This window comes from Atta cephalotes (genome assembly GCF_000143395.1).
Source record: "Atta cephalotes unplaced genomic scaffold scaffold00023, whole genome shotgun sequence".
NCBI classification, from domain to species: domain Eukaryota; kingdom Metazoa; phylum Arthropoda; class Insecta; order Hymenoptera; family Formicidae; genus Atta; species Atta cephalotes.
Window position 1 is genome coordinate 812649 of NW_012130087.1, and position 22151 is coordinate 834799.

The window sequence follows — 22151 nt, forward strand, 5'->3', positions numbered from 1 at the left end:
AGAGAGAGAGAGAGAATCGTCTTTTTCAACCCTTTATTTAATCTTACATTTTCAAGTTCGTCCTCTGTTCCGGCTGTTGTCTCATTATCATTATCCGTCATCACGACTGATCGCTAAATTATATTCGTTTCTCACAATTATATAAAACTAGATCTATTTTTGAAATATAAATCCAATCGCTCGAAAAATTCAGACATTAAATATAAAAATCTTTTAGAACAAAAAAATATCAAAGATATTCTTTATGTTAATTACATTTTGTTTCGATCTATTGCAGTATAGAGTTGAAGTTGCTTTAGAATTTTTTAAGTAAATTTCGGAAAGAAGAAAAAGCGAGAAAGAAAAAGAAAGAAAGGAAAAAAAGAAAATTAACAATAAGTACAATAAAAGACTTAACTTTTTTAAATTTTTCTGTTATATAGAGTAGTGCATCATACGTTATATGACTTTCTTTGTTTAAATTTTCTAACTTATTTATTTAATTTAAAAAAATATTAAATTGTTGTATGAAAATAATAAGACACGATGATCTGCTTTCGTTAATAATATAATGTAATTCAGTTTTTTGGGAAGGGGTATATACATAATTTATAATTTGTTTGTGTGCTACAATATACAAATAATAATAATAATAATAATAATAATAATAATAATATAATTGAAATAATAATAATAATTATAATATATATAAAATAATATATATATAATATATATAATAATATATATAATATTTTGATGATAATTTAAATTATGTTTCTTAATGAAAAATAATTCTTATATTATTAAAATAATAATTAACTTTTGTTAATATATTGATTATAATTGACTATTATTAAAAATATGACACGGCGAGAGTAACGCGACTTATTATTATTATACAGCGGTACTCGATAGTTACTGCCACAATCGAGGGTGACAATATCTATTTTTTTTTTTAGTCACATTTTCTTTGCACTTCCTTTCATTTGCACTTTCGAAAGTCCAAATTTATATTAATTTTGTTTCAAAAGAAAAAAAGTGCATCTCGACTAACGGACGCATAATTACAGTTTTGGATACATTACAGTTGGATACATTAAATTATGAGATACAAGCAATGTTAAAAGAAGCAGGTCACATCCCTTTCTCATTGCGCACAACAAGAGGGAAACATAAAAAAGCGGGGTATATACAAATTAATCTTTTAGAATATTTAAATACAGACGCTTTCTCGTTACTTGCATGTACATCCAGAAGATTATTTGGAATAACATTACAATAGAACAGTCGGCAATTATCTTACACACTTTTTCCATGACACAAAGGTAATTTCCTTTGATATCTTAGAAACAAGTATATCGGACGAGATGCACACGAATCGCGAATATTAAAAAATATAGAAAAGAAATATTTGTATGTCAATATTGTATACATACATTTAAAACGTGGAAGAGAAAAGTCCCAATTCTCCCTAAAGCTTCTGTTTTTCATCTATTTTTCTATTGTCCTAAAGATCTAATATATGCTACACGTCATTCGGTGAACACTAGTAGGTCACTGGCCAACTTTATGTCTTTCGCCTACGACGACGTCTTTTGTTCTACGTATTAAATATATGCATTTCTCTCGGAACGGTGACTCCATCCCCACGGTCGTACATTAACTATCTTTAACACTCGTATAACCGGAATCCACAACGACGATCCATAAAAAAAAGTTTCGAGAGACAAGGCGACGTCCCGATAATTAATCAACACCTAAGTTTTATAGCTTCAAAGTCTTTAAAACATGACATTCGTTGACGTAGAACGCTTAAGTTTGTCTTTAAGGATTCACTCTACATTTTGCACGAATTCTTTTGCTTCGAATCTCAGTTGTAGATCATTTTCGATGGCAACACGTAGAAGGACAGTGAATAAAGCACCGATGCGTACCAATGGATACCCTCTTGCTCTCCTCTCATCGTCGATTCTGTTCTGGATACATCGTTATGTCTTGTCGCAAAGTATTTTACGTCGTCCAACCTTTGCAGGAAAAAGGATGTCACGCTATGCCAAATCCTTAACGGTAGGAAGGAGTAATGTGCTAGCGACTGACTGTTGACAATGGCGTAGCAGGATGCGACGACGTCGTCTACGAAGAGATTACCTTCCATCGTAAGCGGAGCGTAAACTCCTTCCTCGATGACCAATTTCGTTTCGTTGACACTGTCCCATCGCAAACGATTATCCACCTCGTTCTTCGCGCTCGCTACATCGGCGTCGCTCACGAGGATCTTATCGCCGGGTTGCACGTTGGCGGCAAACACTGAACCACTCTCCATCGGCACCAAATGCGCTGGCGTTAACGTGAGCACTCGGCCAGACTTGGTCGTCAATCGGATGAACTGTCTCCTCTCGGATGGAGAACGATCCAAGAAAGCGATCACCTCGCTGTACACCACGTCGCCACGGGAGTCCACAGCGGCGATACGGTCGCCGAGACGCACATCGTCCAATCTCTTCGTACTACCATCCTCCGTTCGGACCAAACTCCTCCCGGGAAAGCAACCACCAGATTTACCCGCTGAAGATGATTCTGAAAGCGAAGAATGCATAGAGAATTAAGATAATGAAATAAATAAGAAGAAAAAATATTAAAAAAATGAATATTAAAATAAAAATATTGATATTTTTTTTAAATACGTACTCTAAAAAGCTAAACAAAGTTATTATAAAAATCCTATTCATGGAAAACTACAATAAAACTACAGATGTAGAAAAAAATTTGTAAATATTAACATTTAAAAAAAATTGAATGTCTTTTAATGTAATTTTTTGGGATGCATTATAAAAATGTTAAGATTACGGTGCAAAAAGAATGTGTCATCGCAGTATTCTTACAATTGTCTGTCGATTAATTAACGTTAATATGATGAAAATTGACGAAGCGTTAAACACGCATGGATCGCATTCACACTTTTTGTTGCACTTTGACTTCCCTTCACCCTATTGTTTCCCTTTTCGGTCCCCTCAACATCGACTCGTATCGGTTTCGCGCCAATTTCTATGCTCGGATTTAATTCGGATCGACAGGCATGCCTTGATTTATCGGCATTTATTTTGAAATTCGAGACCCAACCGTGGCCTGGAACGAATACAAATCGTTGATTGCTCTCGTATAGGTAAATATCGCTAGATCGAAAAAGAAAATAAATATGCGAGAAGATTCTCATAATTAAGAATTATTTCACTCTGAGGAATAATTTTCGTTTCTTGAAACATAAAAAAGTCTTAAAAATATTTTTTTGTAGTATTAAATTATATATTTAATTATATTTTGTAGTATTAAATTATATATTATAACGATGCTATGATATAATTAAATTAAAGACTCTATATATATATATACATATATATAACAGAATCTGATCACGAGATGACAAATTTTTGATTCGCATCGTTTTTATCAACTTTAGTAAATTAAAATAAGATTATAGGATGTATAAAAAGAGATATTATATATACTCATTTTTCTCATTTTTGTTTTGACAAAATTGCTCGTGGAATCGTCAAATTCTCTTATAGAATCTCTAAATATACTGCAGGAGCCATCTTTTGGTGTATTTAGAAATTTCTTCCATTGTCTTATTGTTTAGCATATATGACAGAAATATAATATATTCTTTTCATAATCTGAGATTTATAATTTCTTGAAAATTGTTTTTCGTTAATGAAGCAACAAAGAAAACTGATGAATTATATTGCTTTTTATTTATGTTATTTGAGAGTTTTCAAAAAAATTTGGTGATTCACATCTCAATTCGAATCGAATTGAATTCGATTTGAAGCTAATAATAACATTCATATAATTTCTTTAAAATCTAATAAAATATCTGAAATGTTGTGAAAGTATTCGAGATATTTCAGATAAAAATATTCAAGTTGTTTAATTAATCGATTATTCGAACTTGAATTGAATTTGATAGAAATAATCGGATTTAATCTGAGTTCGCGAATATTCGCATTAATATTATCGCGTATCGCATGAATTTTCAATGAATGAGAGAAAAATGAAGAGTCGGTAAAATAGACATCTTTAGAAATTACGAATAAAGTAGTGGCGCCAATTTTCACAAAAGAATAGATAATATTCAAACAAATACATAATATTCATTTATTACAATTAGATGTTTGTTAAAAAAATTAATCTAATTTGTGTATTTGATACAATGATCCTATAGTTATTATAAAATGCTCCTATAGTTATTATAAGATGATTATTATAAGATTTGGAGGGGCGCTACTAGTGATATTTGTGTCATTGTCTTCATTGTTTATTAAACAAGGACAAAAAAAACATCTATAATAATATCAACAATGTTGAACGATTTTATATCGCCATATAGGTAATACGTGCACTTAAGGCGCCAAGTCACTTTGTCATTCGCGATTTAAGAACAGGGCGATTTTAGTATCCTTGTTCCATTAAACGACGTTATTATACAACTGCACCAACCTCAGCATCTTTATTGCATAAAATGACATCATTACAACTACTATCCGGTAGTTTATTCGCTCATCTTTATTGACATGGCGTTTATGCGAGTATTAAAGCGAAATGACCGCAATTAAAATCCACATGAGGTCCGCGGATTAACCGCTTTTAATACTCTCGCTCTCTTCGAAACGACAAGACAATTCGATCGCAATTTGCACATTCTTTTGCATTTCATTTGATAATACGTTTTAAGATACGATATGATGGAAATTACTAACCAGACTTGACGGAGCAATGTATGTGCGACCTGGACTCATAGTAAACCCAATCGAAACCTGCCTCAACAGCGAGTCTCGCCAACATCCCGTACTTGGAGCGATCGCGATCGCTCGTCGTCACGTCGACGGCACGTCCCTCGTAGTGCAGGGAATCTGTCGCATGCATGCCTTCCTCGTCCCAACCTTCGACAACTCGCAGTTTCACTCCGGGCCACTGGTTCATCACTGAGATCGCCAAAGTGTTAAGTTTCTCCTTGCACCTCTGTAATATTACATTTCAAGATTGATAATAGATTGGTAGACTGTCATTAGTCTAAGGATAGAAACAGCAATTATAATCATTTTTTTTAATGTAAATGTATATGGTAAATTAATCTTGAACATTTAATAACCGGATTTACAATACATTTGATTATTTAGACAATATGGTGGACATAAAGAAACATTATATTATCTAAGTTTATTTTAATGCTATAAGCTCACAAAATCTGACATGTTGAAATGTATTTTTAGGGATTTAAAGTATTGCTCTAGACTTTTTACATATTTCTCTTAGCTTTCAGAGGACTTTTTCTGGTATTATTTAGAATTTAAGTTAAGTATACATTCGGAAATTTAAGATTAGAACTGGTTTTCATTTTTCTCAGCGAGAAACTCTTTCATCTCAAATCACTTTTCCGGTTAGTTCCACTTAATACGATTTCCGTACGATTTGAAAACATCGTGCAGGACGGTCCGCCTTGGCTCGGTCCAAACCCGGGAATTCAGCCGATTTCATGGTGCACGCGGAAAAAGGGGGGCTTTCTTCGTGACCAGTGGCGTCAGGTACAGAGCAATCGTTCCGTCGCGAGAATCGTCGGTTAGGAAAATGAATGCGTATTTTGACCGGTTATAAGATCGGTCCGGGATCTTTAAGAGACTTTAACGGACTCAGATCCATGGCGAATCAGCGGGCAAACAGGAATATAAATACGGCCGATGTCGAGGATCATTCAGTCACGCCGAGTCGCTTCCTCTCTTCTTGCCTGGAATCACTTCTCTCTTCTCTCTCTCTCTCTCTCTCTCTCTCTCTCTCTCTCTCTCTCTTATTGTCTACTTTTACATCGACGACGACGACAGTCAGGCGGTGCTCCAGTGAGTCAATAGGGTATGCGTTCTCGTAACGAAGCATGGATAGCCGACTCAGTGAGACAGGGGCCCCAATAGCACAGGACCCATGTAAACCCGGGCTTAATCCGGAACGCGGCGTATCGAGGGCGCGAGAAGCCAAATGCAAGGGAGTCCCCATTGACCGAAGCCGCGGCATTGTCGAAGAGCATTCGAAGCGTCCGAGGTCCGTGTTCAAATTGATTCTCAGAGGGCAATCGCCCACGCAGAGCAGTATCATGCGGTTGACTGATCAGGACACAGACAAACCCGCTTGTGCGTGAACGCACTCGGTGTAAATCGAGCAGATTCTCTTCCCCGAAGTTACCAAAGGAGTTCCTTTTGCACTTTTTATTCCCAACCGAGTGTGCGGAAGAAAGTAATTTTCGGGAGAGGGCACAATTGACTCTTGGAGGAGTAAGGGAGAGGGAGGTAAAGGGAATCAGAAGCCTTCGTGAAGAATCCATCCGTCGTGAGGAGCCTGTCGATCGCGAAAACGCGCTGCGGCCGCGACGAATTTTACACACTCCGGCGGAGTTACCATCTCACCCCTTTTTATTCTCAGTGGTATTTCAATGGCGGTAACTCGATGGTGTGCGTTGAACACGAAGCAGATCGGTCTCGCGATCCACGCGGCCACAATGAGACCCGTTCGACATTAACCGAGAATGGAACGGAGCTAACAATGTCCACGAATTTGCAGCTTTCCTTGCGGCAATTAGCCCCTATTGAGTGCAGACGACGGCCCTTTCGTCCCCCTCGGGGGACCGGTCCCACCTTTCCTTCTCCACCTCTTCTTGCCTCCTTTTTATTTCCTCGTGCTCATGGGCTTGGATCCTCTCGCCGCACCGGTGGAAACCTTCACGCCACGTGCACGCGATTGCCGCAAGTGAATTGCACGGTTGTCGGATGAATTTCTATTAAAATCCCTGAGATTCAAATGAACTTTTGCGAACGGCATATCTAAAACTGATCCGCTGAATAGATGCCCTTTAATTCTCTCCCTCGTGTGTAATACATTTCGCGAAATTTATAACCGAAGTTGATTCAGCTAGAAATATCTAATAATATGGTCAACGTTCGATCGACTTGGCATATTTCCGGCAGAAATGAAGGATCACCGTTATGCTTCGCTTGGAAAAATCCATTTAAAATGAATCGATCATTTTATGGTGATTGAAATAAGACATTTTTACCTCATAATGTCGCTTCCGTGTAAAGATATCGAACACATTATAAACAATATAATGTCGCTTCCGTGTAAAGATATCGAACAAATTATAAACAATATAAATATAGGATGTGTATGCAAGAATGTATATTCTGATTTCACCTGTTACCAAAATATTGAATACATATTGATACAAAGATTATAATCAAAAATCGATCCTCGAAAATTTTCTCATGCACCTTTGGCTTTCGTGTAGTCCTTGCACTGCACGATGAGAACCGAGGTAATAGAGTATGAGAATGACGACGGAGTCAAGAAGAAGAAGAAGACGACGACGAAGACGAAGACGAAGAAGAAGAAGAAGATGGAGGAGGGGGAGGTATAAAAGGCTGCGAAGGAGTCTCATATAAAGAGAGGGAAGAATGGTGAAGGGCCCAAGAGATATATCGGCCGTAGTGCGCTATGGGGAGCCTTGTTCGCACAGCAGGGTACCCCCTGGGCCCCTCCCAGACTTTACATCTATTTACAAATATTTTGGCGGAGTTGAAGAGATACAGGATATGATGGAGTGAGAAGGAGTGCGCGCGGTCGGCCAAAGCCGAGAATGTCTTATGAAAATCCATTTCGAGTAAAAAATGACCCGGTCCGTAATACATTAGGGATAAGGAGCGTTGCGCGAAGGTGTGAGGGTGGGGGAGGAAGAAAAGAATTACGGGGCGGAAATCGAAAAAAGTTTAGCCGAGTGTTTGTACGCGCGCTGAACGCTCCCGAAAACGACTGTTCGTGTGAAACGCAAAAGGGAAGCCGCGGCTTTAGTTCACAGAAAGGACCTTAATGGAATTGGGCCAATCCCAATTTCTGTAAGAGGTATGAGGATGAAAGTTTCTTGGAAATCGTTTGAAGGAGCATCGTCATTCGGAATATCGCTCGGCCACTTATTATAATGGTTCTCGATCTAATCGGAAAATAAAACAACGGCTAACAATGTGGCAAATTTTGTTGTTGTACTATAAAATAATGTGTGTAATGAAACACATCTTGTTATTTGTAAAAGTTTATCGATACTTTTTAGTTCTTTTAGTTTCTTACGAAGTTAGATCCAATTAATTTTTATAAGCAAATAAAAGGTTTGCACACACACACACACACATACATACACGCACACACACATATGTGATGTTATAAATAGTGAGCTGCCAGTAGCTGAGAAACCAGTCAGGTTGATGGGAGATGATGAGTCGCATCATGTGAAGGGTGCTCTCTTCGTGTTCTGACTCGATGTTATTTTATCTCTCCTTCATCACTTGGTCCCGATAGCCACTAATTACGAAGCGCATGTCGCTTACACCTCGTTTACATATTTCGTATCTTATCGCTTAAACGTATGGGTAAACTCGTGTTAACTCTCGCGCGTCCGCGATTTCGCTCGCATGCATGCGTTCTGTGATATATAATCAACGTAGCGACATTAAAGCGATATTAATTTCCCTGTTTTGGCATGATACTAATTGCCCTCAGTGCATATTACGGCTTGTTAAATAAATCCCAGATAACGTCCGCAAAATTGTCGAGCCATTGCCGAGAACAAAGAAGTGGGACGTCGAGACAAACGACGTCGGAGTGTTGCCGAACAGTTGGAGACGCTGGCCAAGGGTGTGGAGGTCAAGGAGCAAAAGGAGGATGAAAAGAAAGAGGATGAAAAGATGGAAGTGGAAAAGAAGGAGGATAGAGAAATGTGAAGAAGAGAAGCACGTTAAAGTAGAAGAAACGGCGGGAGCAAAGGAACCCGAAGATGGGCCACGTACTGCTGTCTCGAAAGGGGGTTGGGTCTGGTTGGATCCGAGATGAAGGAAGATGGTGTGCGAAGCAGGACTGGGCTCCATACCAGCATCCACAGACGGAGCCCCGCCCCCACCGGTTTCTTCTCCGTTTCTTCTCCACCTCCGGGCCCGCTCTGGCTTTACCTTCCCGCGGCCAGGCCAACCTTTTATTCCAATCTTCTTGTTTTAACGTGCTCGTTGCTTTACCCCCTCCTCTCTCGCGATCCACCACCCTTCACCTCTTTCCCGACATTCCCGCCGTCCGCATGCTGGCCGCATTCGAGGGCCTCGGGAGTGGGTCCCCAATGTTCCATTCACCGTGCAACAAAACGAACCGCCCAGGCGTCAGCTGATCTTCCAGGAAGCCACTTCCGCCTCGACGGTAACCCTCGTGACACCCACACGGTCGACGTCGTGTCCGTACTTTTATCAATTCCGCTGATCGCCAAGGATTTAAATTCTCAGACAGTGAGAGGAGTCCGCAGCGCGCGCGGACAGTTTTAAATCCTTTTATGGATACTTTTAAGATTAACTATACATCAAAGCAACCATTTCTTGCTTCCAGATTTTTATGAAAATTCTTACAGCCCAATTCCTCTTTCTCTTTATATTATTGATTCGTCTCGATTAATCGACGACTATAAAGGGACTATCGAAATGAGACGCGATCGGTGCACGAAGGACAATGGCCCGGGACGGGAAGAGATGACACGGCAACAATGGTAGTCGTGCTTTCAGAGAGAATCGTGCGAGGTGCATCGAGTGTTTGTCGAGCTCTCTAGATGGTTCCAGCAGTAACGACTGAAGAGCAATTCCTGCGCCGGAACGACCTATCTCACGCTTCTCTTCATCTCTTCCTCCTTCATCTTTATTCTGATTTCTTTCGCCTCGTAGCTGTTCATTTGTATGCCATACGAATCTACATTCTTTGTTTTAGCAGTTCGTCAAACAACGAATATCTCCTCGAGTTTAACTCCACGAAGATTGTGAATTGAAAATTCAATCCACAGTGGTTAATTTTTTTTCAGGCTATTAGTCAAAGCAAATTTTATTAAGCGCAGCTTATTCATATGGAAAATAAAAGTGTCAAAATATATATGTATTTAATATTTCTAAATTCTTTATAGAAAATTTATAATCTAAAGAATAAAATTTATAATATTATTTCTTTAAATAAAATCTGAATTAATTCTCTTACAACGAACGTATCTTGCCAATAAGCGATTTCCGGGAAACGGATCGATGTGACGATCAATCTCGCTAAGGAATTTTCAACCTGTCGTAATTTCGATCCTTGTGTTTCTGCGCTCTTAGCAGATCAGGTTACATCCTTATTGCTTACCTGCATAGCACAAAGTTGCAACACTGTAGGACGAGAGCGACAACAAGGCAAAAAAGAACTTAAAAGGCTCAGGTGGGTATTAACTGCAGATTTTAAAAAGTAGCTCTTTAATATTTTCAGAGTAGTGTGAAGTGTTGATATATACAGAGTGTTCTTAAAACATATGGCTGGACTTTATCAGAATACTGTACTAATTATACACAATTTTTTTCATTGGTTTAAATAATGAAATAAAACTGGACGTCTTATGTTCTACCAATGTAGATTAACTTTAACTTATTCTTTATCTTCTTCTGATTTTGAGAACTAGGACAAGATAAAAAAAAGTAATGAACATTAGACTTGAACGCGGACTTATTTATATTTTTATCAATGTAGATCAACTTTAATGTCGGTTTAATTTGCTCTTTATTTTTTTCTAACTCTTAAAACTAAAAAAAATAGTAAGTTAAACTAAGTTTGATCTAGTTAATCTACAGTGATAGAAATGGGTATTAGTCGTCTTAAAAACATTCAATTTTCTAATCTTATTTCGCAAATGTTCGCTATACAACTTGTTGATCGTTGCGTTCTGAAATTTGTGAAATTTGTGTTGTAGATAATCAATGAAAAGAACATTCAAATGCCTTTACCGAGTCATCAAGAATCCTTCTGGTTTTCTCACTAGCTGTGACCGGCTGTACAATTTCTTGGAAAGTCCGATTGATCCTCCCGGATCGCGCGCGATCAAGGAGGCTCGAACCTGTCGCGGGATCGATCGAGGTTTCGTCATGTCCCGGGGAGCTCATGTTACATCCTTATTACATACCTGAGCGAAAGACAAGACCGCGAGGAGGGACAATCGAGACGGCGGAGGAAGATCGAAGTCGACGGACCGCGAGGCCCTTTTGTCTGTGGGAACGGATTACCTATAGAGAGAGAGAAAAGGTGAAGGAGGATCAGACAGAGTGATGGCGACGAGAGCGAGGGGGCAGGGGAAGGGGAGGGAGAGTCCGAGGAGGACCCGTAAAGCGAGAACGTGGCGGGACGAGGGGGAAGGATGATACCAGGGGCGTGTTATTTTGGCCCCGAGGCACGTCACGCCCGTCGTCGACAGGCTCCTCGGGCTCTCCACGAAGAGTGACCACGGGTGATGATGCCTCGTCCACCGCAATCAAAGCACGCCTCGTCGCTTCCACTGTTCGCTTCGCTGCTCGATCGCTCTCGTGCGGCTTCCTCCTTCTGTCTCGCGAAGCGACCGGCTATCCATATCGATATCCCCTTCGTGGTCGCGAACGTGCGAGATTACGTCAAAGAAATTGCATCAAATGAGAAATTGAAAGATCTGACGGAGAACGCGTGAGAACAGGTCTGAACAAAATATGAAGATAAGAATAAAAGAAGGAGAGAGAGAGAGAGAGAGAGAGAGAGAGAGAGAGAGAAGAAGAGAGAGAATACTTTGTGTTATTGATATATTGTGAAATCATATTAATACAGTCAATGTGTGTGTTATCAGTAGATAATGGATTTTGTATGCAGACAAGATATGAAAATACATATAAACAAATACGCATTTTTAGAATGCATTTTTAGAATGAATTTTTTAAAAAGAAATTTCTATTTTGTTCTTATTTTTCCCAATCTATTTCTAATAAAATACGTAATTGCAAGAATCCGATGTCTAACCTGATACACACGAATATAGAATTATATTGGGTTGTCCGGAAAGTTCGTGCCGATGTTGAAGAAAAATTGAAACGCAGAAGATTTAAATTTTAGTATACATTTATTAAATTATAGGTTAGTTGGCACGAACCCAATAGAATAAAGATGATATAAAATCAAAGTATCGTAAAGAATATTCAGTTTTATTTAGTTGTAGATATTTTCAAACTGCACCCGGCTCGAGGAAAGAGCGATATAAGAAGAAGAAAGCATTCATAAAGGGGTGAAAGTTAGGAGACACTTGATGCCCTGAACTTAAGAGCTTGTTGCGCTAGCAGAGGAGAAGAAAAAAGAAACGGGAGACGAGAGGGGAAAAGAAAAAGCAAGAGAAGGTGAAGGAGAGGGAGCAAGGTATATGTATACGAGAGAGGACGGATATCGTGTTCCAAATCGGAATCCGAGGGATCGGGTTATTAGGATCGAAATGAATGTAAATCCCCTTAACACGATCCCCGGCCAAAACACGGCTACCCGCGGCTCCGAAAGTGGCCAGATTAGATACCGCGGCAGGGCCGGCCCTGCCCGGGCCCGTTGCGATCCCGCAGGATGTAGCTGCCTGATCCTATCTCTCTACGTTCTTCTTCGCCGCCACCGCCGTCACCACCGTCACCACCACCACGTCGAGCACTCCGGGACCTACCCTATAGATGGGCTCTAAATCTCGTATATGGTCCCCAGAAATGCTTGGTGCGCATCCGATCTAACGAGGTTTTAATCGCTGTCACAATATTCACCCACAACACGTGACAAAGATGTCACGTGCCCTTAAATCAGGAAATTATAGCCAGCGTCTCTCCAATGTCTCCCGTTTATGATCGCATTTGTCGATAATTCCAACGCTTTATCTAATCCTAAAGAGTGTTTTATTAGCAGAAATTTATTTATCTGAGAGATATGATCGTACAAGGAGATCACTATTTCCTTTACTAAATGAGATAGCATAATTCTTTCACAAGCACTGTTTTTAATAAAATTTTAATGAAATTTAATGAAATGCTTACCCATAATAAAAGAGATAAATATACCTGATATTGAATATCAATGATACATGATTTACCTTATCTCCTAGAACACTCGACAAATCTTTTCACGTGAATCAGATACGTCAACGTCAATTTGTCATGTCGCTTGATTAGCTTGAACGAAGGCGAAACCCATCATTTCTTTGAATGTATTAATCTCGACGATAAATATCTAGGCGATAAGGACATTCACGTAGTGAAAATTTCATGGCGATTCAAATTGACGTGTATCTGGCATGTTCTATTTCCTATCGACAATAAAAATCGTTATCACTGACAATGCTAGCACGTCTGAAAGTTTGCACGCGCGGCGCGTCTCAAGTCGAGGGGGGTGTCACGTCACTTCTGAAAAAATTCGCCAACGTTGTCAGGGTGGTGGGGACAGGATTATGGAACTTTATAGCGACACTCCTCGTAAATGCCACTATAAATCACGGGTTATAAGGCGAATTCGTCGAGCTCGCTGTAAGGAGATCGAGACAGATCGCACGGAGAAGTAAGGAGGATTCCACACGAAGCAGAACCATGACTAGTTTCCTTCTTTTCTTTCTTTCTTTCCCTATTTCTACCTTCTTATCTGTGATTTCTACCGCGCGTGATAAGTCACCTTGATTTGTGGTCGGGATGAAGTCATAACTAAGAGTCTTGCTCCGTTAAACTGACTGGTTTTCGCGAAATCTTTTGAGGCTCCATATCGCAATATAACTTTTTAAAAAATTCTTTACATATTTTCCTAATTTAATTTAAAAAGGATTATTAGTGTTTCAAATTGATTGTATTGAAAATCCGAAAATTATCAGTGCACAGTCATATCTGAAATTAATTTATTTGAAAATACATACGTATTAATGTATTATTTGAAACATATCTCACTTTGATCCTTAATAAGTTTCATACTATAGTTTGATTTATTTAAAATAAACGGTCCGGATTCTAAATCTTAATATAATGTTTTAGAAAAATTTAGTTAATATAATAGTTTTTAGTTTTTTTTAATACTTTTTTTAATAATTTAGTTAATACAATCAGCATTTTATAAATTATAATTGTGAATATATGAATGTATAATTTGGTTTTATAACTACAATTAAATTATTTTTTAATCAAGCAAATTCGATTCTTCCATTATTATTTTTCTTTTTATTGAAAAGAAGCTTAATAAACTAAATTTAAGGCATCGCTTAAAGCAATAATTACATAGAAAATTTTTACAAAATTAAAAACCATTCCAAATGGAATAAAAACGATTTGTAGATGTCTATAATAAAAACTGATTCTTGCCGTTTAACGGAAAATGAAAAAGTTTTTGTACACAATTGTTGCATGAATATAGCAAGTTACGTAATACGGTATATAACATTAGGTCACATTAAGGGATCTGTGAGAGAGCAAGAAAAAAATAAGATGGTCAGTATACTCGCACTGAAAATACCGCCGCTATAAATAAATTGACAACGAATAAAAGTGATCTCTGCTTATTATTATACGATTCTAGACATTAGTCAAGATTCCATTCTAAATTTATCGGTTGAAAAAGCAAATTCCGCGAAATTTCATTAGTGGTGCAAGCGAAACGCAAAAATACACTTTCGCAAAGTAGGTTTTCTGCGAATTCGATGAATGAAGCTGAAAGCCTCGGAATTTAGCTTTACACTTCAAGAGAAATATTTTACATTGATCAAATTGCACATTTAAAATATGGTATGTGTAAACCAGATGATGCTATTCATATCATTTTGTATACTCTAGCGATCTTCAAAACAGTCTGATTTATTAATAGTTTCCAGTACATTATTCAAATCTTTGATAATTTTATCTAGAAAGATTTATTATCGCTACATTGCGAATCTAGATTGCATCAGTTTTTCTTCTTCATTCTTCGTAAGTTTTTAAAAAAAAAATGTAACATGTTATTAAATTGAATTTATTTATTATACAGAATTCGTGCTATAAAAAAATTAATATAATTAAATTAATATAATTTTTGGCTTGTCATTCTTTACATATATACGACATCATTCTGTCAAGATGCAATTTATGTTGAAGAAAGTCGCTGATCGTGGCAGAATATAATGTTTGCATGAAGTTAAGATTCGCGATTCGTTTGCATGAATGTATGTAAAGTGCAAATATATGTATATTTTAAAACATATATATGAATGCATTCTTCAAGCGAGATACACATCACGCACTTTACATGCAACGTGCTTTGACCAACACAATATCTGCAATGTGGGCGGATGATTATTTATCTTGTCATTTGCGTGATTACTTCGTGCCGTCGGCACGAACTTCTAAAACACCTGTCTGAATCATCCATGGCAATCTCAATGCGCTTTCTCGTTTGACATCGACATGCGTGGGACAAGCAGTTCCGAAGGAAGGAACTAAAAGTTGGATGCATTTTTCTCATTGTGGAGAAAGGCAGTAGAATTGGATAAATTAAAATAATAAATTTTTTAAATTTTTGATAGATTTTATCACAAATGGATAAATAATATTTTATACAAATAAATAATTATTTTTCAAAAATGGGCTGTTTTGTAAATACATATCGCGTTCACTAATTATCAATGTAACTTGAAATATTTATATTGAATAAGATACTATATTATAAAAATATGTATTTTAATAATATTTTAATAATATTTAACTTATATAATTAATATTTAACTATAAATAATATTTAACTTTAATAATATTTAATATTTTAATAACATTTTAAATTGAAACTATATTTAAAAATTAATTAATTGATAGATTTTTAACTTTAGCAAGAAAATTATTCTTCAAGAAAGTAATAGTTTGCTGATACTTTTCTTATTCTAATTTTTAAAAAAGATTTATTTGCACAATTTGTTGAATTATTTTATCGCTTTAAAAAATGCAAAGGTATACCTGAGAAAAAAAAAGTCGAATGCAAGACCCAACAAAAGAAACATAAAGAGATTGCGAGAGTTGAAGAAACGTTTACGGCACGTCCTAAATCAATCAGTTGCGAGCATCCGCGCTAATTAGTGCTAATTGACCTTTAGACCATACTGGTCTTTAGTTTCGGCGTATTATTTTCATCGGATTTGCTTCCTACGTTTTGCATACAATTAGTATAACAGACAAAAACAAATCGTATTTATTACGCTCTTTTGAAATTTGATTTATATAAGTACTTTACTCCCAAACACTATTGTATGTTATAAAATCTATTCTTTTTAGGTGAATTTTTGCACCAGTTCATCTTTCTTCCTTTTCTCTCGAGAAGGAAAGAAGAGAAAGAAAGATGAACTGGTGCAAAAGTTCAGCAAAAAAGAACAGGCCTATATACAAGATACATCGCGTCTATGTTATGTAAAAGTGGCGCTTGAAGAAGAATATTAGTATTCGCAACTATCGACGTGTAAATACGTATGAACATTAGCAAATTGTTCGCTCTAATCATACATGTGATCTATATTCTAAGCGATGGTAAATTATGAATCATTTATTTGCAGTTGTCACTTTGGTCGCAAATTGTAAACCTTTGGTCTAATTTCATTGAATTTTAAACTTCGATTAATAGGACAGATTTCATTGATTTACTGATAAGATTATATATATATATATATTTTTTTTTCTTTCATTAACATCCTAATCTTCTTATTCTCACGATTTTGTCACATATAAATGTACTCTCTAAATTCTTTGCAGTGGAATCTCATTCTTGAAATAGAACTCAATTTTTAATCTTAAAGGCCTGGTTTTTCGTTATCTTGTTGTGGTTAGGCTTAACCTTAATGTGGTTAACCTGATGTTTTATCCAATAGGCTTCATCTATCACGAACGAATAAGCTTAACCACAAGTTAATTAGATAATGAAAAATCGCGCCTAAAAGTAACATCCACTTTAAAAGTTTTAAAGAGCATTTTTTCAAAAATTCTCAATTCTAGAGAGATATTAAATGACCTATTTAAAAAGTATGATTTTAATAGTAAATGGAATGCAACATTTTTTTATATTACCAGGATATTTTAGATCGAGCCTATTTTATATCGTGCGCTAGATTGTATACAAGGAGCACCTGCACAGCAGGTTTACATCGGTGGCATTTATTGACAGACGGCGCTATCGAGCGCAGATAACGATTGGCCTGAATCAGCCTGTTATTTTGCATTCCATCACGTATCGGTTATCTATACCCTGCGATTTATCGATTAGATCTAAGCACGCTGTTGGCGCCGTTCTCCAAATTCCCGATCAGATAATAATTTATATAGCCATTCCATGATTTCTGAAGTGCTTGTCCTGAGACATGTACACACTTTATCAAAAAATATTACTATATTATCATGATAAATTAAAAAAATTAAGAGAAGAGTCTGATAGCAAGAATACGATTTTATGGCAGTTTGACTTATCATCAGTGCAGAAATGTGCAAACTGCGTAATTGCTCGGCGAGAAGCAATCGATATCCTATCTTGGTGCAAGATAATGGAGTTTGATAATTTCTAGTTAAACAATTGCGTGCGTAATTGTGCTACTTGTGGACGATAATCCGATATCCGTGCTCCGCGGGACGTAAATCGTGCTCGGCAAGTAAAGGGATCGTTAAATCCATTGTGAACGCATTACCGCAGGACGCACCAACCTACTGGGGACCTCGAAGGTCGACGGAAGGAAAAGAATTCGAAGGGTCGAGTGGCCCACGGATAGTAGATTTGTATACGCGACTCTCTCTCGAGTCATGAATAAAACTGAATAGCCGAACCGGTAACCTAAACCCGAAGTCACTCACCACCTGTTGCCTTTGTGTTTGTACACGTCGGGCCTTTCACAAGTAAAATGATTCTTAGATCGATGATTACTTTTTTGTCACCTTTCAGATCTAAAGATCCGCGGATCTCTTTCGGATTTACGGTAACGTATCTCACTGTTATTTTAGATAGTAACATCGAAAAAAAACACAAAGTGTAAAGCAAATATAAACTCGCGTATTCTACATAATGTATCTTAATAGAAAAACATAGAGTTTGTTATGTTTATGGATGAACTTAGAGTTAGGTCCTTTTCAACACAAATTGAACGTAATTGTAAAATTAAATTATTTGACGACGATAATAACTTTAACATTTCGTTAAATTAAATTATGCTTTACTAATAGGGCAATTTTTAATTATATTAAGAATAAAAAAAGAACCATTTTTGAATAAGAACCATTCATGAATACATTATCTAATCGTAAATAAAAGAAGCGCTTATTATGATCAAAGTTAAATATTGAAATAATACATATATGTATTTTAAATAAATTTATCTCAGATATATGCGCCCCGATTATTTTCGGACAATACAATCAAACTAAAATAATAAAACATGCCCTCTAAATTAAATTAAATCTTCGATTTAATCTTACTAGCATCTGTAAGAACTTATTGCGAAAAATATTACTTCGGATTCCAATCTGATCTTCCGTATCTCGTGCGAGCATCCTCTAAAAATATTTTTAATGTTAATGTCAATCATGTTATAATAAAATATATTTTTTAATTAGAAAGATATATTTAATATCAGAAGATAAAGTGTTTATTCAATTATTATAAATATAATAAAATTGATAAAAAGGTCAAACAAACGAATAATTAATCAGGTCGAAGATTAAAACTAATTTATTAAAACGTCAAGAAGATAATTAATTATTATTAACATACAATGTAAATGTTTCGATTATATTAAAAGTTTTCTTCAAAAAAATTACAATAGAAAGTAGTTACAATAAAAATAAAAATCGATCATTAAACAATTAATATTAAAAGTTAAGAAAAAGTACTGAACATTCTTTATACATCATACTGAGACTTATTAAAACCAAAGGCTAGGAAATTGATATTATTATTATTATTATTATTATTATTATTATAAGAATATATAATACATCAAGAATACGATACATCATCTATAGATACTATTATATAAAAAAAAGTTAATAGATTAAAATAAAATATCGATTGACATCTCGATAAAACTCTTTTTGATATTAACAGTGTAATGCGTATAAATGCGCGTTAATGTTGTCAAGTAGCTTTAAATATATCGCTTGTTAGCTGCCAAACGTGTCTCGGAATTATGTAGCGAGATATGTTTCGTCGTTAAACACACGGCATTGCAAATTATGCCGGTTGCGCCGATTAAACGCGTAATCGATAAGATCAATCTAAGTAACTCCTCGGCTGCCGCGCGTTGCTGATGGCGAGATTACTCGGAAGCGCTACTTCGTTATGATTCCGCGGCGTGTATACGAGCGGTATTAATTCAATCTTTCACGCGTGCACGAGCGGGAGCAGGTAGCGGCGCGTCTTGTCACGGGAAATTAAGATTAACATTCAGAGGTGGCGTGTACGCGAGGTCGTTAGCGATATTTACAAGTACGTATACGCCGGAGCAATAAACTCGTTGCTGCGTCTTATCTCGCCGTACCGTAAAGCAATAATCGAGCCGTTATCCCGTGTTGTAAGCGAGAATGGAGCTCATCGACGATACCGGGAGACACTTTGCGGTGATCGCGTTGGCGTACGACTATGGCGTACGACCGTTCATTTTAACATGAAAATAAGAAGAAAAATCAACATCGGAGAAACAGCTTTGCAGCATGTGATCTTAATTCCATAAAAGTATGAATTCAAAGATGACTTTAAAGACCTTTAAGGTGTCAAATAAATCAATTATAGAGTATGCGTTAGCATCTTAAGACGTTAGATCTATTCTTTTTAGCTAGAATTCTTGCACGATTCAGCTTTCTTCCTTTTCTCTTCATATTGCACAAAAAAAGAAAAGAGTTGAACCGTGCAAGAAGTTCAGTTAAAAAGAACAGGTCTATTATTTAAGACAGTCTTAAAATAAAAATGGATTATAAATGTCTTCGAAAGGTAAAACTTAAGAGTAAGAACACAAAGTCTTACACAACGCATAAGAAAACAAATCGATCAAAATCTTTTATTTCCTTCCTTTCTCTCTGATTGATTGATATTCTTATGTCTCATACGCTATACGTCATGCAAGAATCTAGTCCTAACTTCAAACTCCTGCCCTAACTTTTCCAAAGCGTCGCCTCGTAAAGAATATATCATAAAAGTAGATTCTTCTGCTGCGGAATTACATAAATACACGGTCGCGCAGATTTTTCACGGAGAGACGTGCTCCGTGTTGTAAGTTCCGACTTTCGCTGCCCCTGGTTTAAATGTTCGGCGGTGTTATCGGTGTCGAGTGGTAGCTCGTTCGTTGAGGCAGAAGGGGAGACGGGAGAGTAGGTTGCAACAGGAGAGAAGAAGCATTGGCCTGGCAAAGTGTTTAAGAGCGTTATCTTCTCGGCTATTAGTCTTTCTTGGTGTGTGGCCTCCGGTCTCACCGGTTGTCCTGCTCTTGGAGAGCACGAGCTCGTGCAAGGGTTAAGTTTAAGTAGCCCTCTTATCTCGACTCACCATCTACATCCTGGGAGATTCATGGAGAGGATCAAGGAGAGTCGGAGCAGGGTGGGAGGGAGGGAGGGTAGGGACAGAGGAGAGACGGGGATGAGGCGCGAAGATCGACGCGAATTCCGTCGCTTCCGAATGTCGAGGGGGAGACCCCATTCATGTGATAAGCATTCGCGAATTGCGATTCATCGACACTTGACCGAGAAAACATCTCCCCGTACCACGACATCGATGCGTGGAAAACATCGAATTTTCAAGAAATATAACTCTATACCTGCCAATTTAACGTCCATCATAGCGTCCAACACGCTACGATTGGAAGTCAAATTGATTGATAAAAATAAATTCGTTAACATTCTCTTTCGTATATAGAAAAATAGATTAGGTGATTCAGCAAAGCTATATAGCTGCGCAAATTCAACATCTATAACTAAAAAGAGATTTGATGATTTAGCAAAGAAATTATATCTGCATGTTAATTGTTTGCTACAATGAAAATTACTAACGTAACAAAAATATACACTATCTTAGCTAGCATGTTTGTTAAAAATTTTGATCTATATATTGGATTAATTTTTGTAAAAAGTTTCTTTGCTATATTAACAAAGCTGTATTACAACCAATATGATTAATCGCATAGAAAACTGATGGCTGTCCTTATATTATGACTGTAGATTTTCTGAATCAATAAAGTATTTAATTGTTTTAATGAATCATTTTTTTCTTGTAACCCTCGTACGCGCAGGGGCCTTCGATTTTGAAAAATCGAGATTCAATTCCAGGTGCAATGAATGCTTTGTCATGCGGATATCTCTTTTTCCATTCGAATGTCAGGTCGCGCGCCATAATTATCATAGGTGAATCTATGATAATCGATGACAATCGATCAAGTCCGATCGAGAAAGGGGGGAATCGCGACAGTCATCCGACAGTTTAAATAACAAGTGGATGTATCCTTTGTTAATACGTTGGTTTATTAATAGGGCCGGCTGTAGTATTCTGAATCTCGTACTAGCCTGGTGTGAGCCCATTGTGGCAGAGAATGCACGGTGCACGTAATTCCCGCCAGATTGATGGCCAACTATTACCAGAATTTATCACGCCTGCCAAGCGACTATTGTGACGTATGTGTAAATAAAAAAAAAAACGATTCTGGCGAACAGGATATCTCCTTGTCCGTGACACGGAATATCGTCGTCGGTCACCTTCGGAACGATGACGTACGAATTTTGCAGATGCTCTCTATAAAATTTTACGAGGCAAAAGTTCGACTTTTTTAATGATGTACGTTTGATTGATTACACACATTAAAGAAATCACAATAAAGAAAATTTATTCGAAAAAAAAAATCACGCATCGTGTCTTCGCGAAGAGGTTTCTGATTAACTGAGCAAAATTTACAGACACCACGAAGACCACGAAGCTGTGAGAAGGAATTAATCTTATGGATTTCGCTTAGGATGTCTAAACAACAATAAAAAACCGGACTGTTATGACTGTTGTAAAATATTATGACAATCATAACATGATCACGTGCATAATAATGCCGATCCTTCTATAATATATATAGAAGGAGGAAGCTATAAGGGATCTTTTTGGGATTACAGTCTCTTGTATCATTCGGATCCAACGACATTAATCGAGCCATAATCGCGACAAATTTGTTTCGATTAATCACCAAAGAGTTCGGGATGTCGTTTTTGGCGACCAGATCAAATTCAGATTTCAGAGAGCCTCTCATTGAACGCTCCGCCAGGTCGTAAACA

The 22151-nt window shown here is 37.0% G+C and overlaps 2 protein-coding genes across 2 annotated transcripts in view; both read right to left on the minus strand.

The window, feature by feature from the left end:
- LOC105619980 (short transient receptor potential channel 4-like) overlaps window positions 1–101 on the minus strand; it is a 7189-nt gene extending 7088 nt beyond the window's left edge. Inside the window, exon 1 of the mRNA XM_012201493.1 lies at window positions 48–101. Coding sequence (XP_012056883.1) covers window positions 48–101 — 54 coding nt within the window. The remainder of the gene's footprint in view (window positions 1–47) is intronic.
- Window positions 102–1849: 1748 nt separating this feature from the next.
- The window catches only part of LOC105619830 (sonic hedgehog protein A), a 43465-nt gene continuing 23163 nt past the window's right edge, over window positions 1850–22151 (minus strand). Inside the window, exons 2-3 of the mRNA XM_012201347.1 lie at window positions 4737–4998; window positions 1850–2556 (exon numbers count right to left, since the gene is read on the minus strand). Of these exons, the coding sequence (XP_012056737.1) occupies window positions 1850–2556; window positions 4737–4998 (969 nt within the window). The remainder of the gene's footprint in view (window positions 2557–4736; window positions 4999–22151) is intronic.